The sequence below is a fragment of the Botryllus schlosseri genome, chromosome 2 (assembly GCF_051294905.1).
Source record: "Botryllus schlosseri isolate E-star chromosome 2, Bs_hap1, whole genome shotgun sequence".
Classification (NCBI taxonomy): domain Eukaryota; kingdom Metazoa; phylum Chordata; class Ascidiacea; order Stolidobranchia; family Styelidae; genus Botryllus; species Botryllus schlosseri.
The window spans coordinates 16,256,300-16,277,326 of NC_137237.1; the positions used below are offsets into that span (position 1 = coordinate 16,256,300).

General features: G+C 40.9%; 1 protein-coding gene and 1 long non-coding RNA gene across 2 annotated transcripts in view; one reads left to right on the top strand and one right to left on the bottom strand.

Annotated features, from left to right (window-relative positions):
- LOC145433854 (uncharacterized) overlaps positions 1-21,027 on the bottom strand; it is a 155,889-nt gene that overhangs the window by 87,329 nt on the left and 47,533 nt on the right. The gene's annotated exons all lie outside the window — the stretch shown is intronic.
- LOC145433829 (GTP cyclohydrolase 1-like) lies at positions 500-12,493 on the top strand. The gene is made up of 6 exons (XM_080311082.1): positions 500-653; positions 4,939-5,103; positions 5,412-5,521; positions 5,574-5,629; positions 10,144-10,260; positions 12,045-12,493. The coding sequence occupies exons 1-6, from the start codon at positions 632-634 to the stop codon at positions 12,175-12,177; spliced, it is 603 nt and encodes a 200-aa protein (XP_080167208.1). The 5' UTR covers positions 500-631; the 3' UTR covers positions 12,178-12,493.

The window sequence follows — 21,027 nt, forward strand, 5'->3', positions numbered from 1 at the left end:
CTGTCGCAAGCATATAGACGCTGATCATGACAGTTGTCGGGTCATATACGGGCAATACCGCGTAATACCCAAGTATACATTTGCGGCAGCAAATGCAGAAACATATATAGTTCTCTACTTAAACGATTAAAAAATTATGGAACTTTGTTTACGATGATGTCAACAGTATTGAAGCTAGTGCAATTTTGCACGACTGAATAGCAAGGTTTTTCTCATTTTGGAAACGTATAACGTCTATACGTATTTGCAATATTGATTCGACGATGGTGACGCAGTACGTCCTTACGAGAACGCCCATGTAGTCTGCGGCTTGCAGCTGAGCATAACTGCACATAGATCTCCTAACAATGTTATAGTTGACGTTTGTAACTGCAATGCGATTTGGTATTACATGACGTCCTCTCGCCATCTTCTACCTACGTCTTAAAATGCTAAAAAGGCAAGGAAATAGGTTAATCGTTGGATCACCAAGTATACTCATCTTGGTGCTCGCATTGCGGTTGGAAAAACTCTTTCTATCAATATTGATTTTATACAGCATTTTGTCATTCACTAATACTTCGATCGCCATCAGTGTGTTGCGGTGCGCGTCCTTTTTCAGAGTACAAGACTAAAAGCTTGACGACACAGCATGAACGGAGATTACGATACAGGTACGTTTCACCACGTCTGATTGTCGTCGGGCCATCGAATGCATACTTTGGAGTGGTGTTTAGGAATTATATAGCGGGGTAGCGAGGGGACATCATTCATTATCACACAAACAATCTGGCCATATATGGTACGACCTATAGGTAGGGATGCATTTAAAACAAGCGGGGGTTTGAAACACTTTGAAATAAAATCAATGTTTAAACCAATTCCATTTCGAAAACATAAATTATTTTCAAAAGTGGTACTATTCTGTCATAATTGTTTAAATCAGTGATTCCCATCCGCGGCCCCGAGGGCCGCATGCGGCTCCCAGCTAGCCTTCTTGCGGCCCGCACAAAAATAATCGATTTGTGAAAAAAAAATTATATTTATAAAAAACTCTTGCTTGGCTTGGAGTCTGGAGTTTTCAATTAGGATTGCAGGAAGGTTGTGAGTAGACTGCTAAGATTACGTCACTGTTGTTTCAATGCAATGTGCCCAACTTTCCAGTTGAACGAGCAGTAGCCTACCTATAGATACAGGTATAGAAAAGTGGTCGGGAACCTTTTTTGTCCGAAGAGTCATATTGCCTCTATTTTTTCATCTCAACTCCCAAAGAGTCATACATGCCACTCAGCTGTTACGTCACAATTGAAAATTCGTGACGTCATGGTAGCACTAATTCGAGCTCACTACATAGGATTTCTCGTGTGCGCTATATTTTCTCTGTAAAAACTGGTATTTATTGTGCGAAAATAACATGACACCTTCCTATCTTTTCATTGTATCGCAGTCTTATAATGTTTTGAACGATGAAAATATTTATAAACCTGATTGATTGAAATAAAGCTCGAAGCGGGAGGTAAGGCACAGACGGGTCAAGCCTCACCATGGATAACGCAATTTATCGTAAATAGCTTAGAATTGATTATAACTGATAATAATCGAATGTGACTGCCACACTGATTCCGAAAATCTAAAGACTTATCGACTTTTCAATTATCGAAGCATTCGGCTGCAACATAACGTTGCGCTACACGCCTACATATTATCGTCGGAATTACACAGATCTATACTTACCAATCAAGAACGTGGATAGCTATAACGTTGTTTGTAATTCGAGTTAGTAATTGTCACATCAACAACAGTTCATTCACTTCGTCCTTAGATCAGGAAGACAATGCGTATTTGAAAACTGCGTTTTGAAATTGTCGTCGCTATGTCTGCTATGCTCTTTGATTAATCAACATATCGCACAATTCAAGATCAGGGATATCTAGAAGTTCTAGAAATCCCTGTCCAAGATTTCGAGTCGAGTACATAGAATTCGCGAGTGATATTGGCCACCGGCGTGACAGTAACCTAAATATGATGATTTTATATAGAGGGGGTCTGAACTCCCAAATCTGAAGACGACATTGTCTTTACCGCTCAAAGACATGTTTATACTGTCACGAGAATAATTATTCTAGCCGTGATGAAAATTTACCAACAATTCGCTTCAATATTGATCAATTCAGTAAAAAAATATGTATTTGGCAAAGAGCCATATCTCATTTCAAGTTTCCAAGCACCGTAATTATAGGGTATACCATTCCACCAAGATAAAATACGCTTGGTTTATAGAAGTGGTCATATCGGCGTTGGCCATTACCGCGCCACGACGCACGAAGGCACATAAAGTTTTAGGCCATGTAACATATGCGACTCCAAGAAGTGTGCCAGAACGATTGGCAGCGAGAAAACCTTGGCCGAAAAGGACTGCCCTTACGCTGACCGAAAACTTCGTTATGTATATACATTTATACAAAATACATATAGGTATAATTGACCATAGGCGCCTAAATGACTGGGGCCGAATGTTCCTGTATTGGCAATCTGAACCTCACGAGACATATAGGCTACCATCCCGCAGGGAAGAATTATATGCCAGTGAAGAACTACCAATTTGAAATTGTGTGCATCTTTTAGTTCAATACGTTTGGGCGATTCTATATTTTTTGATATAGCAGATTGGAGGTCACGAAATAAAATACCATCATGTAACGTAAGTCGTACCAACGGGTTTGTTTGTTTTGGGGTATTCATGGTGTTTGTCGACTACTATGGTCATTTACACCAGGCCGATATTCTTCTTATTTTCCGTAACTGCCGACTTATAGCACGGCCCACCTCTAGGCCAACCAACCAACCAACCAACCAACCAACCAACGGGTATATGTTTAATTATTATTTACGGGCCCTACAGTTCCCAAGACATCTCACTCGGCTCTACCGGTAAATCTGATTACGTGATCAGAGAGGACAAGTAATTGATAGCAATATATATGCAATTCCCGATCTTATTGACCTATTTTATTTTAAATTATCGAAAATTTTTGCGCTCCATGATGGCTCACTAAACGGGTATCCTGATTTCGTGGCAGAAGCGAACAACGGGACGGAGGGGGGGTCGGTTTATCACCATATGGGAGCTCAAGACCTAAGTGTTTTGGGGGGCCAGACGAAGCGCTGTTTCGGTCCTGCCAACGGGTAAACGGCCAAAGATGTTCAATTAATATTGAGAGTTCCTACCTTTTCAAACATACCTCACTCGGCTCAACCGGTCAATCTGATTACGTGAGCAGAGAGAGGATAAAAATTGATACCAATATATATGCAATTCCCGATTATATTGACCAATTCAATCGTGAATTATATAAATTTTTCGCGCTTCGCGCGATTAGTCGAGAGAAGCTGCCTAAAACGGACACCCGATTTAGATGATAAATAGCGGTAAACAGCCATCTAGCCTGAGGGACTTCGAACTTCGGTTTATCACACTATATGTGGGGCCCAAGAGCAACGTTTTATGCGCCTGACGAAGTGCTGTTACGGCCCTAGGTATTGATAACTAATTTACGGATCGATGTGCAACAAGTGACTCAAGATTGAATACGCTGAGATGCGTACTGCTTAGCCGGCAAAAAGCAGCATAATTGGTAGTCCTATAGCTCGCGACCCAAGCGTCCGAATACTTTGATATGACGGTGTTTATCGAAAGGAAGTGTCGCACTGATTCCAAAAATACGAATTGAAATCTAGCCAGGGCAATAAATCTACTCCGAAATAGCCAGCAAAGGTTGATTGTTCTGAACAACGGAAGCGCGGCAACACAATGGCCAACGGCGTCAAGCAAATGATCGGAACAATGCCAATTTTCATATTTTGGTGACTATTTTTGGTTCCTTTCATTGCCCTGGTATTCGTGCGGCCCCGACCGTACTCTGAAATTCTAAATTTGGCCCTGCCACCGAAAAAGGTTGGGAACCACTGGTCTAAATATTTCGGAAAAAACAGGCGTCATGAACAGTCGGACGGCTTGCACGAGAAATTGTCGACATAAACCATATGGAATGATCGTAAATAAAAAAAAGAATGAATGTTCTGATAATGATAATGGCACGTAATGATGAGACGTTCTTTGGTCCCTGTAAGAAAGCCGTCGGGAACTTTCTTCGCCCAATGAGCCATATTGAGCCTATATTTTCAATTATCAATGACAATCCATTGTGACGTCACAACTAGAAATTCATGACCTCATGGCTAACACAAAACAAAACGGAAACAATAAAAAGCATATTGTATACAAGGGCCACGTTTTAACCATATTCGTTCTAGATTGATTTTGTTTTAAATGCAACCCTACTTCACTCGCAAATATACCTGGCCGGACGAAGCCCGTAACTAAGCCGCCGCTGTTCGTAAGACACAGTTTCTTCATAATATCTTGAAAAATCGGTAAACAAGTGTAAACTTTCTAATATTTATTTTCTGACTTGATCGCATCGAGCACGTGCAACAGTGGATAAATGTATGTGAGAAATTCCGCAAATGGTTTAGAAGCGACAACGCGTGACCTCAATATTTCAGAGATGGGGTCGAATTTTAAAATCCTTTAGCGGTGTTGGAAGGCTTTCACTTTCGGAGGAAAAGGGCTGCTGCCAACATATTCTTAGCACCTTCACTTTAATTTGAGACCACATCATATTTAGATGGCATTTACCTTTTAGTATCTTTTCATCTAATTACAGTCTACTCCGGTAAATTCGGACGCTTTGGTACCGCTCACTTTTGTCTAATTAAGCGGAGAAACGACTTTGTTCGAATTAACAGGAAAATCATTTGTTCGTAAAATGGTAATGCGTAAAGGCAAAGGCAGACAACGCACGACAAACACTGCACTGCTTCGAAATAAATGTTCCACCGTAGTAGTTCAGCGTATAATTTAATGAGAAGAGTGACGCTTTCAAGTACAAATTACAGTGGCCGATGCCAGACGAAAAGGACTTGGTGCGATGGAAAACGCCTACCGGGTTGTACTAGAGCGAGTTGGGGAGGATCCCACCAGACAAGGCGTAGTAAAAACGCCCTATCGAGCGGCCAAGGCAATGCTGTATTTGACGAAAGGTTATCAACAATCGTTAGAAGGTAAATAATAACATGACGGTGCGAACGTATGAGCGTTCGTCCTCTTTTGATCTTCTCTTGCTCCGTTGTAGTGTGGCGGTCTTAGTGTAACAGTTTTCACAATGCCGGTCTGGTATTATCATAATTTCGTCCCTAGCATATATACTCAAATATACCGTATAGTGGTTCATAAAGTGGAGTTGCATTCATACAACTACCAGTATATGTAAATGATTTTCCTGTGGTTATGTGCCATGCTCTATGTTGGCTGCGGTCATGTCTTCGCGTAATCTTATTGGCATCCAATCAAATTCTACTTACTTTTTCAGACATTATAAACGATGCGGTTTTTGAAGAAGATCACGACGAAATCGTTGTCGTAAAGGATATCGAAGTATTCTCGATGTGTGAACACCATCTGGTACCCTTCATGGGTAAAGTAAGTTCCGTCGTCAACCAGAAAATCCCATTTCCAGTGTGGTGCTTTTCAGGTCGCGATAGGCTATCTTCCGGACAAAAAAGTTTTGGGACTCAGTAAATTAGCCAGGTACGTTTCATAGTGATAAACGGTATGATATGAGCCGGTAGAGCTACTTCAATAATTTTTAGGAGATTTCCTATCTTGTGGTATTAATCGCTAGAGTGTGAGTCTGTTGCCCTTGTCGAAATCCTAGAATTTATGTCTAATATTGCTTTCTGATAATAATTGCTCATTCATGTCCGGCCGATATAACAGTTTTATTCTATCATATGGAAAATTCATCACCTTCAAGCTGTTTAGGCATCTGCACCAGACAAATCAAATCCGTCGAGTTTTATCAGAATTTTGTATTATTGAAAAAATGTTGGTGCCGCACCAGCAACCAATATTTGCTGTACGCCATATCGCAATAATGAACTGCCTTGGAAATGGCATTCCCAAATACAAATTCAAATTGCAATCCGCTTGTTCGGTAGCTTGCCAGCAACGTAGACTTGTTGCACAACGTTCTTTTACCGCCAAAGAATATGTGAATTGCCAATATTGAGACCATGTCGTATTGGAACCGCAGTGCCACTATAAAATTATGATATGCGGCTCTAACAGAAATACAATCAATGCTATATGTAGCTTTCAACAGGTTCTAGGCACCTGTAGCTAGCTAAAGTGTGCTGTGGTATCACTTTTCATTGGTTGGCATTCTAAAATGCTGTTAACCAGCCGGATTGATTAGTGTGGGTGGTGGATCATCACATCAGTTAATACACAAGCATATGGCGTACACGGTATGTAGGATCGGAGCAACTATTCGTTGGACGCCGCATCACCAATCACAATCATTGACGCTGACTGTAGGCAACTCTGCCGCTGCGCGTCGGCCGTTTACCTGACGATCGAGCGACGCCGTACCCGTACGACCAACGCTGTTTATTGATGTGTTACTTTCATCCGAAACCTGTTGATGTGATCGGTTGATCAACAAAGTGAATGGCAACGTATTCCCCGACCCTAGACCTTAGAGAAGGGGTGTCGAACACAACTTGCATCGCGGGCCGGATTCAAACCTTCAGACATCTCGCACGCCGCACCAGTCGACTGATTCTAAAAAATTGCCTCAAAATCTATACCGTTGCTTATCATTGAATTCTTTATTATTAGTATATCATTAATATTATCTTTATAAGCCTACTAACCTAGCTACGCCGATATTCGCAAACAATGGAATTGGCAATATTACGATGACTCGCCGGTTGAATACAGTTATAAAATGCTAGAACAGTGGCTATAGCAATGATATTAGTTGTTATTTTTCTATGTCCCTTTTGTTTTAGCGGTATACTTGCGTCAACCCTGCGTATGCGTTGTGAGTAATACACGAGATTTAATTGTAAACGCGGGCCTTGTAATTTGCTTTATTATTATTGAATCGCGATTCGGGTTCTCTAGGGACCAGGGACCTTTTGAGTTGGAAATGGTGCAGCAGTGCGACCACAGATATTTGAATTAAACCTCGCTTCTGTTTTTTGGGTCGATTTTTCATAAAACTCTAAACTCTGTATGCACTATTTTGCTTTCTCGGAATTGGATGACAATGCAGGGATGTCTAGTTCTAGATATTAGGGATGGTGTGAACCTCTGAAAGGTTCAGGTTCGTGTGAACGTGAACCTTTTTGAAAGGTTCTGTGTGAACACGAACGTGAACCTCATGACGTCACCTGACGTCATATTGCTAATTTAAACCCCATATTTCTATTAGGTGATTGCCTATATTAATCTACTGTACATGATACCGAGCGACGACTCGGGGCCACATAATGGCTCAGTACTTAAGTACATATTGACGTTTGAAATGTCGCCAAATGTGTCATCTGCGGCAATCAAATGATATAATAATCCCATAAAATCAATATCTTGCGTCGCTTTGCCAACAATTTCGACCTGATCGGACAATGTATTCGGCGTCTGAGTATTGCCACATGGATATTGAGCAAAGTGTAAAATGAGTTTCTATATACTTTCTACCGATTAACAAGTTATACAGCAGTATAGCCAACACCCCAGTAGCACGGATTTGTTTTTTATAATACAGTATACATATGCAGTCAAGATTGACCCCGTACGCCTGCTAGATTTTTACATCAGAAGACGATATCAATCTCATTGATTGGTTGAATAAGGATCATTTGCTGACAAAATACAGTGGATTTCGCTCTTGGGTGGGTCAAGCTCACAGCACAGAGACACTAAATATGTACAAACGGAAGGCTGGATATTTCGAGAAAACTTAACAGTACCAGTAAATTTTTGAGATTGTCAAGGGCATACTCGTTTAGTGTTGAATGTTTATGCTGTCAGCCCCATGCATAGAGTGGCCCGCAGTTGAAAGTCAATAAATTTGAACCAAAGATGTTATAATGAAGTGAAAATTGCAATGTACGAAAAAGGTTCACAGTGCAGAACCTACCAAGGTTCTGTTGTGAACGCGAACCTCAAATTTTCCGAGGTTCACACACAGAACACGAACGTGAACCTCACGTTCACACCATCCCTACTAGATATACCTGTGTCAATGTTAGCGACGACTTACTCCTAATGGGGACTAGGGAGAAACCCAAGACATCACTGCCGGGCGGTTATAATGCGGCCAATGAACATAATCTACATTTGCTGTCGGGGGGAAAGTGTTTATTGCTTCGCGGTTCCGATGAAATGGTCTAGCGAGCCGTATGCTTGACACCCCTGCCCTAGACTGAACGTGGCGTAGTCTCGTACTAGATATCCAAACTCGCCATACGGTTGGTGACCCCGACGTTATCGTCAGGTAGAAGGCCAGCTCGTATTGCACGATGGTCTTCCTTGCATAGGCACAGTTGCAGAAGGATTGCGCACAATCAGCGCCAATTATTATGATTAGTGATGCGGCTTCCAGAGAATAATTGCTCAGATCCGCCTTGAGGGCTAATTCCATATAGAAAATATCGATTTTGTGTCGCCATGACATTACAAATTTTCTATTGTTGTTTGACATAGTATTATGACTTTTATGGAATTACAAAAGAAAATGGATGACCAATATGACCCTTCTGACGACAAAAGATCGTGTGGAACACTCTATACAATTATTTATAGTTTTATGAGTTACAACTTCTTTCAATATGCATCATTCTCTAGGTCGTGTCATACTGTAGATTTGAGAAATTTTCTCAGCAATAAATTTGTCCTTGTGTGGCAATCACGGCGGATGGGTTCTAAATTCCACGTCCTTTGCAACAGAGATGCATTTCGATCTAATTATCACGATTTTACTTATAATAATAATAATGATACTATCGCTGATAATTGGTATCGAAATATATTGACAAATAACCCCGACCGAGACAAGGTATTGGTAGAGCGTCGGCTTCTTCATCGGTAGGCTCGGTCAGATTAAAACAAATACTTGTACGCAAAGCTGGTATCTGCCCCTCCGAAAGTAGGCGCCCAGCATTTAGCCGTGGTATTGCATGATGATTATTCTTTAGGAAGATATTACTATATTTTCTTTCTCGTGGAACGCCATGTGTTACCAGGGTTGCATTTAAAACAAACGGTTGTTTAAACCACTTTGTTTAAAACATGCTTTGAACAGTGTTTCAAACAAAGGCTTTTTTAAGTTGTATAAATACGCCATAAGTGTGTAAATACTTTCCAAAAAACATGCTCTATGAGCCTACGGACGATTACCACCCGATATAGCCGACGTATATCGATATCGGATGGTTGAAACCCTCAAAATAGTTGGTTCAACAGCTATAGTACGTAGATAGAGATCATTGGTATGGAATGCATGTTTTGATGATGATGATGATGATGATGAACGGCGACCGTAGAAATGATGCATGACGATATAGTCCTGGTTAAGGATATGTTTGGTCCGTATATGACCGGGTTGGAAGACTATTTCGTCAAAAGACCTGTATTTACTCCATATTCTCAACTGTCAATGTCAATACACTGTGGCGTCAACATTGATTATTTGTGACGTCACTGCTTAAAAAAAAAGTTTTAAACAAGGCCCTTGTTTTAAACATGTTTGTTCCAAATTCATTTTTGTTTTAAACACAACCCCATCTGTTACAGGGCTAGTCAAATGGCACAATTTATTCGCAATTTCATAACGTTCTTACATATGCCATCCAAACCCACTATGCAGAAGCTTGTTTGCAATGTTCACTCTCGCTGAAATATTGAGGCCCCAGTGATAGCTTCTATATCAATCATCACTTCGGAACTATTACCACGGCCATCTGTAACTTGGAGCTGCTCCCTTGTAAAAGGGGGAACTAATTTATTTTCGGCAGCACCATCGAGTGACTGGGAATATGGAGATCCGCAGGAACCTTTAGGTCACAGAGTCAGCACCGTCATTGTTCCCGAACAATTTATCTGGAAGTCCTGAGGGTCTAACGGAAAAGCTGCGGATACCAATTTTATGGCAAAGCATTTTGTCTTACCTGGCCGTGGACGGGACCCATATAGGAGGCGTGCAGTACCGGATAAATTGTAAGGCTCTCTCCTCCTGATTATTATTTTTATTCCAGAATAGTTGATATGTTCGGACGAAGATTCCAAGTGCAAGAAAGACTCACTCGTCAAATTGCATCAGCCGTAGAAGAAGCAATCGGCGCTACTGGCGTAGGAGTAGTCATTGAGGCGCAGTAAGAAAGCTTTAATCACTATTCCCGGCTATTACCCTTTTACAATCCTTACATAACCGAGAGGCAACTTTAATGCTGTAGTGTAGATCAATCGGCCGCATAGGCTTGCAATATTTAGGTTTAGTGAAAAAGGCCGTAGTTGCTGAGCACCATAATCGCCATATACATACATACACCATACGTAACCTCAAACTAGATACAATGAGATTTCAAACTACCAAGGTGCTCGTACCTTTTCCATTATATACCTCTACACCAGGGGTGGCCAGCCTACGACCGTAGAAGGAAATTTTGCGGCCGTGGACACGTGATTCAATTAGTATGTGTTGGCGGCCGTCGACCTGCAAATTTAATTTCGAACTGATTTTATTTATTCCTGAAATTTTCTTCACGCCATGCGCGCTTCAATGCGACTCCATTTTTCGACTTTATTATAGAAACGCCCTTTGCAATCTGAGCCCCACAGTACAGATCTGAACAGCAGAGGGAAGTAATGCACCCCATATAGAAATACCAACTCGGAATCATGTGCTCCTCACGAAAGAAATTTGTTTCTGGTACGTTTGGGCGATTCCAATGTCTTCCCATGAGGTGGACAATTATTTTTCCCGGCCGGACAAATGTGAAGCAGAAAATGCGTCGGCGGACAGCGACAGAATTCTAGACTAGGCTATGTTTTGCGGCGTGCAGTTATATATTTCTCAATAGAAAGCAGTGAATTACATTGTTAACACGTGTTTCTATAGATCAGGGGCGGGAATTATTTTCCCCGGCGGGCCAAATGCGCAGCGAAAAATACATAGGCGGGCCGAGACAAAGGGAGTGCAGCTTTATTTCTAAATTGAATGTAACGAATTACATTGTTAACACATGCTGCTAAGTGGATGAGTTAATATTAGGTTGCGACGCGAGCTCTGTGTGGCTTGGTAAAATAGCCGTGCTGGTTTGTTAGCTTCGCTAGGGAACCCGAGTTACGCTTACGACTTTGGTAGGTTATGTAATCACGGTACATAAATAAGCTTGAATTCAAAGTAGACGCATTTCCGTTTTAGTTTATGGTTTTGGTCCACACATTGCTATTCAAAATTCCAAGCAGATATTCGCGGTCCACTCGGGAATTATGTCGCGGGCCTCAATGTGCCCAGGTCTGCACTATATAACAACAATTCTGATGGGAGGTCAAGAAATAACAGCATGCAACAATGCGACTAAAGACAATTGGCTCACCATGCATCTTCATTTATAAATCGCCCTACATTTTCTAAAACATCCCTTCCATTACCTCTACTGATGAGTTTGATCACATGGGCTAAGAAAGGATAAATATTTGATAGTGGAACCAATATTATTGACGAAATTCATACGTGAATCTGAAAAACGTTTTGCGCCTCGCGCTACCATAACCAATCCCATGACAGGGCCACTCGCGAGTTCAGTGAGTATATAGTAAGCGGCTATCAATGAACAGATTAGTCCGGAGTTCACCGGAAGTCGACATAGATAGTTTACCACGGGTGTTGGCGCCCAGCTAGTTAATTACGACTATGTCCGAGAATGCGGCCTTAGGCTACACGAGTAATCGAAATGCGGCCAAGGTTCTGCACTCAACAGTCTACCTAGATTCTGCCAAAATAGTGTATGTTCTCACCCGAAGGGTGGTACACGAAAACATAACACTCTTTCGGCGGCGTTTCTATAACATCAGTTTTTTGCATGCCGTTAATTGAAGGCGGCTCGAATGTTACCGAAAACCTCACAAGTGTATTATACAATGCTGTGTTCAGACACATGTGCATGGTGATGCGTGGAGTCCAACAAACGATGTCCAGCACGTCAACGACTTGCATGTTGGGAGCTTTTAAAGACGATGCCAGAAAACGCGACGAGTTCCTGGCTCTAGTTGGAATCTCAAAATAACATCAAATTGCCACAGTCACAAAATTCGAAAGTCGAGTATTATTTTTGCAGGTTTCCGTTAATGTAAAAGCTGTTACATCATTGCTGTTGTTGCATCATTCTGTATTTCGGTCAGACTTATTTGCTCTGTTCGAAATTCCCCAGCAGGGAATATACTATAGCTATCCTAAGATTTACGTGTCAATTTGTCGTTGTTGTTATGAGTATGCTACAGCTAACCCAGAACCGAATGTATATCTGTCTTCTACAAGTATCGAGCTCTATGTGCCGGAGTCGCATCTTCTCATTTCACGCTTAATACATTTCGTGCAAGAGCTTTACGAGTCCATTTCTTACTAAATAGGCCGTGCTGTCACGATAAGTTGACTCAGAAAAAAGATGGAAGCGAAAGTGGTATATAGTTCCTGTGTCTTCAACGTGCACTGTCAGTCATCCAACCCACATGACCATTGCTTTGTTCGAACGGAGTCTAGCATAAAATTGAAAATCTGTACCATTACTCAATATATTTGGCAGGGGTTCTCAAAATTGGGTATGCATACCCCAGGAGTGGGCGACAAAAAGTTCTGAGGTAGACCTACTCGAGCAATTTCATTTTTTCTGGGGCTGCAACGATTTTCTTCAACAGAGATTTCAACGCTTATCTGACTAGCGAGAAAACAGTTTTAGCTTACCAAATGCAGCGTTTATAGAGGCTTAAACAGCAATCAGAATGCAAATGTATTCATGATGAGTCCAAAATGTCTAGTAATTCGGTGACATCATTGATCATCCATGGTGCGTTGATGACGTAAAATTTTATGTGATGTAAAAATACATGGATCTAGTAATCTGTACATTATTTATAAGGGCGCTAGCTTTAAGGTAAATTTTAAGCTAACACTAACACATTATGGCAATTGTGAGGTATACACTTTATATCAACAGAGGATTGCAATTGTCGTGCAAGTCGCTTGCACAGCATATGTGCACACACGGGCAGATTCTAATACTCATATACGCGGGTATTCTATACCTATAAGTCGTGGAGGTGTCGACCGATGTAGGTATAGCTTAATCAATCTCAACATTCCTCCAGAAAGTAAGGTATACAACCGGCGCCTTTCCCTGAAACTAATGTATTACCGAATTTAATATCATAAACTTATGAATGAATACAAAACGATTTCCGGCATTCATCATAAACCACTCAAAACTCATGTCTCCAATTCCCAGGATAAAGTTGTCAACGGTATCATCAGACGTGGAGTATCAGTATAGGAAATGTTTTATTTATATACTACTTGAATGCCATTCGCTACTTACGTAATATACTAGTGCGCCTAAGCAAATGATATAATTTTTCCACTTGCATAATATGCAAACTTTTTTTTCGATACAATTGTTCGAATGACGTAGCAGGATTCGAGTTTCTTATTTGGTCATTGCTTCTGGATTATGGAATTGGGATTTTGATGAAGGAATTTACGGTTGTGATTCTATAAAATTACCGGACAGCTTAAAAACTCATTTTCAACATTTGTTTTCGGAAAAAGTCTACCGAGCTTTGGATGCAGTCTTGTGATCGTGTATTTTGAATTAACTCCTGTTCATAATCGAATTTACTTCTTTTCGTCGATGAAACTGTCGTCGTTTTTAGTTTATATACAGTATTCTTTCACCTGACAGGCTATGAGTCAAGACCAGGGTTGTAATCAAGTCACATGGCTCTGAGTCACAAGTCAATCATATTTTCATAGTTTTGTTTCGAGTCAAGTCGAAAGTCGAAGTCATCGAGTCTATACCGAGGCCAGGTCGGGGTGGGGAGGGTCGAGTCCGAGATGATTAAATTGTGATCGTCGTTTATCTTCTAGTTCAAGTAATGTTCGACCCACTTTTTACAATTTTGCTTGGATGATATCGAATGCCACGCATTTATGATAGGCTAATTTCCGTCATTCTTCACAGTTTCTGGCCCTGATATTCATGTATTGGTATTATTAGACGAAAAAACGGCAATTTGGATCGTTGCTATTCTTCGAAGTTCCATTTAAATGCCTGTCTTCACCGTCCAAGTCTCCGGTCATATGACCTCGTCGAGTCATGCGCAATGACTCGAGAACAAGTCCAGTCAATACACAAATTAACTCAGGTCTAGTCGAGTCATTTTCAATATTTAATAAAATAAGTCGAGTCAAGTCGAGTCAGGAAAAAATCGCGACTCGATTCGGACTCGAGTTATTACAATCATGGCTAAGTTGATCAGTCTCATTAGGAATCCTCCATGAAACTAGATTCAAGTTTCCTTTTGCTACCTGATTGGCAGAGGCGGTCAAACGGCTACTCAAGTAGAAGTAGAAGTAGCGACGCAAAAATCTACTCAAGTACGAGTAGAAGTACTCTTTTTGAAAGCTACCTAACTGAAGTAGAAGTAGAATTTCCTGGCCTAAAATCTACTCAAGTAAGTAAATAGTTTTGGAAACAGTCATAACACGTTTACATGGACTGTCAAAAACTGCAAATTAAGCTATACGGAAGGTGTAGAGCAGGGGTGTCAAACATACGGCCCGCGGGACGCATCCGGCCCGCCAGACCATTTCATCCGGCCTGCGAAGCTATTTTGAAAAATGGCTGTATTATCAAGCACATTTCTTACACATGTTAAGATTTATCATCACATAATCCCTCAAGATAGCAAATGTCGAGTATGTGCAATTGTGCGTAGACCATATTATAGGGTTACCATACGTCCTCCTTTTCAAGTTTTTGAAAATGTCCTCCGAGCTTTTTTTTAGTTAACCACCTATAAATTGTAAAGAAAAAAAACTGTATTTTGGGTGCTGAACGTGAAAGTCGACCTTTTGTTATTCAACGGTCCGCGAATTGGGAAAAATTCACCATTTTTTTAAGATTTACCTCCGGCATTCTGAGTTAGAAAATTTTGAAAAAGTGTCTTCCGTTCCCGATTCTAAAATATGGTAACCCTACCATATTATAACCATCCGAAAGTCCAATTCCGAGAAGGCAAAAATACACACTCAACTCCGAGTTTTACGGAAAAATGAAGCAAAAAGTAGTTATTCACAGAAGTGAAACCACCATAATTAAAAACCGGTATATGCAGGTTGCATGGAGAATATAATTGTTACACAAAAATATAATTCAAGTATCTGTGGACGCCCTCCCAATTTCGCTTATGATTTAACAGAACCTCTGCATACGGAGAAACCCGAATCGCGATATAATAGTAATGAACCAGTGTTACCATATCTGTCGTATTCCTCATAGCGCATACAAATGAGGTTTATCGTCTTTAAAGCTACTCTTTTAGCGGTTTATATTACCGTATTTAACCACCCAGAATCCGAATTTTGGCAATTCCATTGTTCGCTAATGAAGGTGTTGCTAGAGTAAAACCCTATGATTCGTTATAATGTAATATTTAATTGTGTGGGCTTAATATTTGAGTATTCAAGCAAAAACAAAGGTATGGAATTTCAATCATTTGAATGGTCCGGCCCGCGAGCGATCAGATGGTTTGAATCCGGCCCGCGACGCAATTTGAATTTGACACCCCTGGTATAGAGAGTTTCATTCATATTGATGCATCACATGAGGTATCAATTTTCGAGAGTATAAGCATTCGTCCGCATCATGGGATGCAAATGATAGTATCGCTATGTAAATCGCTATGGACAGTTGGTCACTAATCTTTATTTACCCGAACATCCCGCTTTAACAGACGTCATGGTGCGGCGCCCGCACCCATATTATACGGCCCATATTTTAGTCGAAGAGCAATAGCAAGAAGCTCTATCTGATACCGTGTTAACACTTTGCGAGAGTGATATACGTTAATATAAAATATGGCGGATCGTAAAAAAGCCATACCATATTGTAATTTATTTTACGGAGAATATAGAGGCATCACTAAACTTGCTTTTAAACTACAACATGTAAATTCTCCAGATCCAGGAAGGAAGGAACTGAAACTAATTAGAACTCAAACTAATGATACTGCGAATGAAAAGAGAAATACAAACACTACTTCCGAAAGTGGAAAATGTGTCATATGTCTTTTTACGAGATAGCTTCAACAGTGGTCTCATAAAACAGGTCTCACGCTCAAAAAGTCAGAGACCACTTTTACAGATTAGGACACGCCATTCTGGGCTGCTAGATTACGATATGATAGGTAAATGCTATATTGTGAAACTACTAGTTTCAAACGTTACGAGGGGCCATATTTACTGTGATGAACTATTTCGTATGAGCGACAATGCGGTGTGAGTAAAGGGAGCCACGCTACCGCTACCTAAATTATAACCTATTCACCAATACTTTCGTGAAAACATACTTGTCACTTGATATCTACTTTGCGCGAAGCGCGATGAAAATTCCGGGCTTTATTTAACTTTCATGAAAATTAAATGTGGGTACTCCATGAAAACAGCCCCGAAATTCCTCATTTTCGCTTTCAAATTGGAGGGCTATTCTACTTCTACTTGACAAACTGAAAATAGCGAAAAGTAAGTAGGTAGATCACAAAAATATTACGAAGTAGAAGTAGCGAAAATGAGATTTACTTGAGTAAGTACCACAAGTAGTGTGAAACTACTTGAGTACTTCGAAAAAGTAGAAGTACTTCGTTACTGACCACCTCTGCTGATTGGTCACTTTATTAATTTGCTTAATCGTCTTCGCGAAGACGACAAACTTTCAGAAACACCCAACATGTTCGCAAAACATTCTACCCATTTGACCACTATGCTCGACTTAACATCGTTCAATGGCGAAAGAAAACTGCGCTGCGTAACTGAAATATTGATAATACGCGGCAAATACTGATTAAGTTTACTTACAAATATTTTCTATTTGTTCAGTGGACCAACTTGAAAAAATGTTTCCAAGCTTACACTACGTCGTAGACTCCAGCTACCAAGTTTGAATGATTGAATGATTGCACGAACGAGAACGGAAAGCAGTCGCTATCGTCGGTACGGTATCGTCGCAACACAGCGGGACCGACATCCGTGACGATATGTCATCGCGAGTCATTAGCCTGCGGCAGCAGTACTTGAATTGATTAACCGATCTGTTCCTTTGTCCAGACTGATGTTATCAGCGTTGGCTATGTGGCGAGATAGCGTAGTGACACAGCTGCACACATCTGCAGCAACAATAGGGTTATGACTTCGATTCCGATCGAGGTCGCCTCCACAATTCCTTCCCAAGTGTGGAAGGTGTATATTTAGGCCCCTTCTCACCATCTTATCCGCGTAAGCGTCTTGAAAAATCTTAGAATCAGACCGTGCTTCCGCAGTCCGCAGCTTCGTAAGAATAATAGGGATTGTCGGCCTGGTGTAGGCCAAATGAATATCATGAATATCGCATACAATAACATCTTGCGTCATAGTAGTGAGATTCATATGTAGGCTAGTCCATATGTAGCTGCATGCATAGTCGGCAAATTCAGTATGTAGTCTGATCATTGCTTACTTTTGCTGTTTGGATATTCACCCGGTATACTGTCACGAAAACGAACAATTGGGCCATCCTTGGCAACTGCTATGATGGAGAAGTGATTACGAATTCTCTGCAAATATATGAGAATGAAAACAGCAACAAAATTTCACTTCCTCGACATTGCCCAGAAAGTGAGAATACGTCATGAATCGAATATGAAATACGAGGTGAATAGCCGGAAAAAATCCACTTTACAACACGAATGTGACTGATGCGCTTGAGATTCGCATGAATTGTCTGTAGGCTCATCCGGTGCTAGCCAGAATAGCAATCAGTGTTAGGTTACAAATTTGAAATTGTCAAAGGATCTTTCTGATCTCAGAATGAGGTGTCTCGATGATGCGACTCGTAATATTCCAACTGTGGTTCGTATTCAATTCTGGTTCCACGTATTCAGATTCCAATTTCTTCCAAACTGTTCGTTCCACATTATTACGACGCAGCATCGGTTTTCGTATAGTAAAATCGTGAGAGGAATGCTATAGGCCTACGTGGTAATGCCTCAGTGAGATTTAGTGTTTGCTGTATAACGGGCAAAATTGTAATGATTACTGAGCCTAGGATGCTGAATATTGGGAGGAATATGCAGATACACTCATATTAGGATATTTGATGCATTCAATCAGATTTCAGAAGAAATGATGCCATGATTATTCTGGAGAAAATATTCATATCGCACTAGACGCTAGAAGATGTCATAGGAATTTCTTTACGGAATTCTTGCGGACGTCAGGCAGACTGTCTATATGTGAGCCTTCCTATCCTAATTTCTGTCACAAGAAATAGCTGATAAATATCTTCTTGGTTGACCATGACCGACCGTATAGTCATTGAAATGTTTACAAACCCTGGTGTACATGAAAGAAACGATGAGTGAAACAATAACAGCTCCAAATCGCCTCTCAAATGCTCGCTAACCCAACCAATCGGCTATTCACCTCCAGCCACCTCCTCCATATTTTTCTTAGTTCGTCCGCTTGGCTAGCTCGCGTCCGCGAGGATTTCCATCTCATATAAGCCTGCATGCGAACGCATGCGATATTTAGCCACTCCAGGTCGAGATAGCATATATTACTATATTAACACAATACACCTATATACTCCTCCCCCTTCTCGGCAGTGATTTGAATTTATTAGTCATGCCTGTCAGTCACGCGCCAGGGAGGAGAAAACCCCATTATCGAAGCAGTTTAGCGAATTAACAGTACAATTCACTGAAGGAACAGTGGTACGCGGAACTTTTTCAAGTGATACGCGAAGATAAGGCAGATTTTAATCAGAGGTTGTCGAAATAATCAAGAAAGATACTTAAGTAAAAGTAGAAGTAGCGACGTATAATTCTGTTCGAGCATGAGTAAAAGTAGCGTTTTGGAAGCATACCAAAACTACTATAAGTAGAAGTAGAAATTGTTGGCTTGAAAAACTACTCAAGCAAGTAAGTACAGTTTTGAAAAGCAGTCATAAATTCGCTCTCATAGACCGCCAAAACCTGGACACTGACATATACGAACGGTGCAGATGTAGCAGGGTTTATGTTGGTAAACCCAACGAGCAATGTTCCCCCTAATTTTTCACCAGTCTGCGCGCACTCACCAACTCACTTCGCGGTCCCTTGGACAACAGTGCGTGCCGACTAAAAAAAAGTCATCACTTCGACTTTTTTGATCTGTGCGCGGCCGGAACGCTCGCAGCTTAGAGGGAACATTGCTGACGAGTAGGGCTGGGCAAAATCGAGTACCTGAGTGATTCGATTCTGAATCACGTAATATGCTTCGAGTCGAGTCGAGTAATCGAGTATCACTCATTATGACGTCATAGCAGAGTGTAATATGTCAAATTTCAAATAAGCACCTTTTATGCGACCACAAAGAATATAATACCTGTAATCTATCACATCAAAGATACCTTTTGTAATTTTTTGACCATACCGCTTTCATTGCACTTGGTGACAACTGACAATGTTGTAGGATGATCATGACTTCGGAAATGTGCTATTTCCAGTAACGTTTGTAGTCTTTTACTATGTTTTATATGCTACGATACGCCCAATCAAGGTTTCAAGGCTTGATAAATGACCATTAATATAGAAACTACAATTCTCTTTGATAAATTAACTTTCAGTGGCGAGGATCGTATAATTTCACTACTCGAAAAAATCGTATTTTACTACTCGACTCGAATCATTAAAATTAATACTCGATTCAGATTCGAGTACTCGAATCATTGTGCCCAGCCCTACTGACGAGGTATATATTTTCTACAGCTAAATGATTCGATTGCTGTAGTACACGGGTTCTTGCACCATTTTGCACCCCAGTTTCACCTTTCATTATTATTCTCATATTCGTGATTCACAGTCAAACTGGTAAATACAGACATAATGCGGGAAGCAGCTTGTCCCCTAAGGAAATGGCGAGATTGTAAAAAACTTTAAAAATTTCAGTAATAAAGTGAAATTGTTATTCCTATGTAGTGCATGAAGAAGCTAGATTACAAAATTGCGGTTGATGAAGAATTGGCAAGGGTTGCAGAGGTGAAGGTGATTGAAAATGAAGGATCGAACCTACAGAAATTATGCTGTGATTTTCGAGTACAAGAAGACGACAATGGCGGCTATCGCCTGTTCAGACCTTTTGCTACACGACAATGCATTTGATAAAGTTCAGTGTTTGTTTGTTTGTCTGTTTGTTCTATTCACAACATTGGCGCTTATCGCCTATAAGGTCATTTGATCCCAGCGCGGTAATTTCAGTAAGATCAGTGTCTCTGCGGTCTTTTTGTCATATTGCGGACGACTTCCATTCTCGCGCTCTCCCACCATCAATCACTCTCGTTTTTCGTGCGTCCATAACTTGAGTCTTTTGCCGCTGACTTTTTTGGCAGCAGGTGATAAAGTTCAGTGTCTTTGCTTTCATGGATTACTTGTCATTCTCACGCACTCCCAATCTTCATACACTCTCGCTTTCTTGCGCCCTTTTGCTGGTCTGCCGAGTTTCTTGAGTTCGTCTCACTCTTCCTCTGGGCTTTTGAAGACGCTGTGTTCACAGCGGGATTGTCGATGATAAACCTCCGAAACATAGTTAAGAGGCAGTGCCGAGATTCGAACCAACAACCATTGTTGTCGTGACGGTGTCGCTTAGCACATTGCGTGACTCGCTTCCACTCCCCCTTTCATAAATTATGTTGGTGTGGCTCCTTCTCTCGTATTACAGGGTCTGTAGCTAATACGACGGCGAGATATCTGGATTAGTTGTACGGGATACCACATAAACGCATTGCGCGATCAGGAATGCAACTAAAAATATGGGGTATCATTTAATTCCAAACGTTTTTCGGAGCTCTATT

Coding starts and splice junctions, on each gene's coding strand:
- LOC145433829 (XM_080311082.1), top strand. CDS start 632: ATGAACGGAGATTACGATACAG. Junction 5,104..5,411: donor TTATCAACAATCGTTAGAAG/GTAAATAATAAC, acceptor TTACTTTTTCAG/ACATTATAAACGATGCGGTT. Junction 10,261..12,044: donor GGAGTAGTCATTGAGGCGCA/GTAAGAAAGCTT, acceptor TGCTGTGTTCAG/ACACATGTGCATGGTGATGC.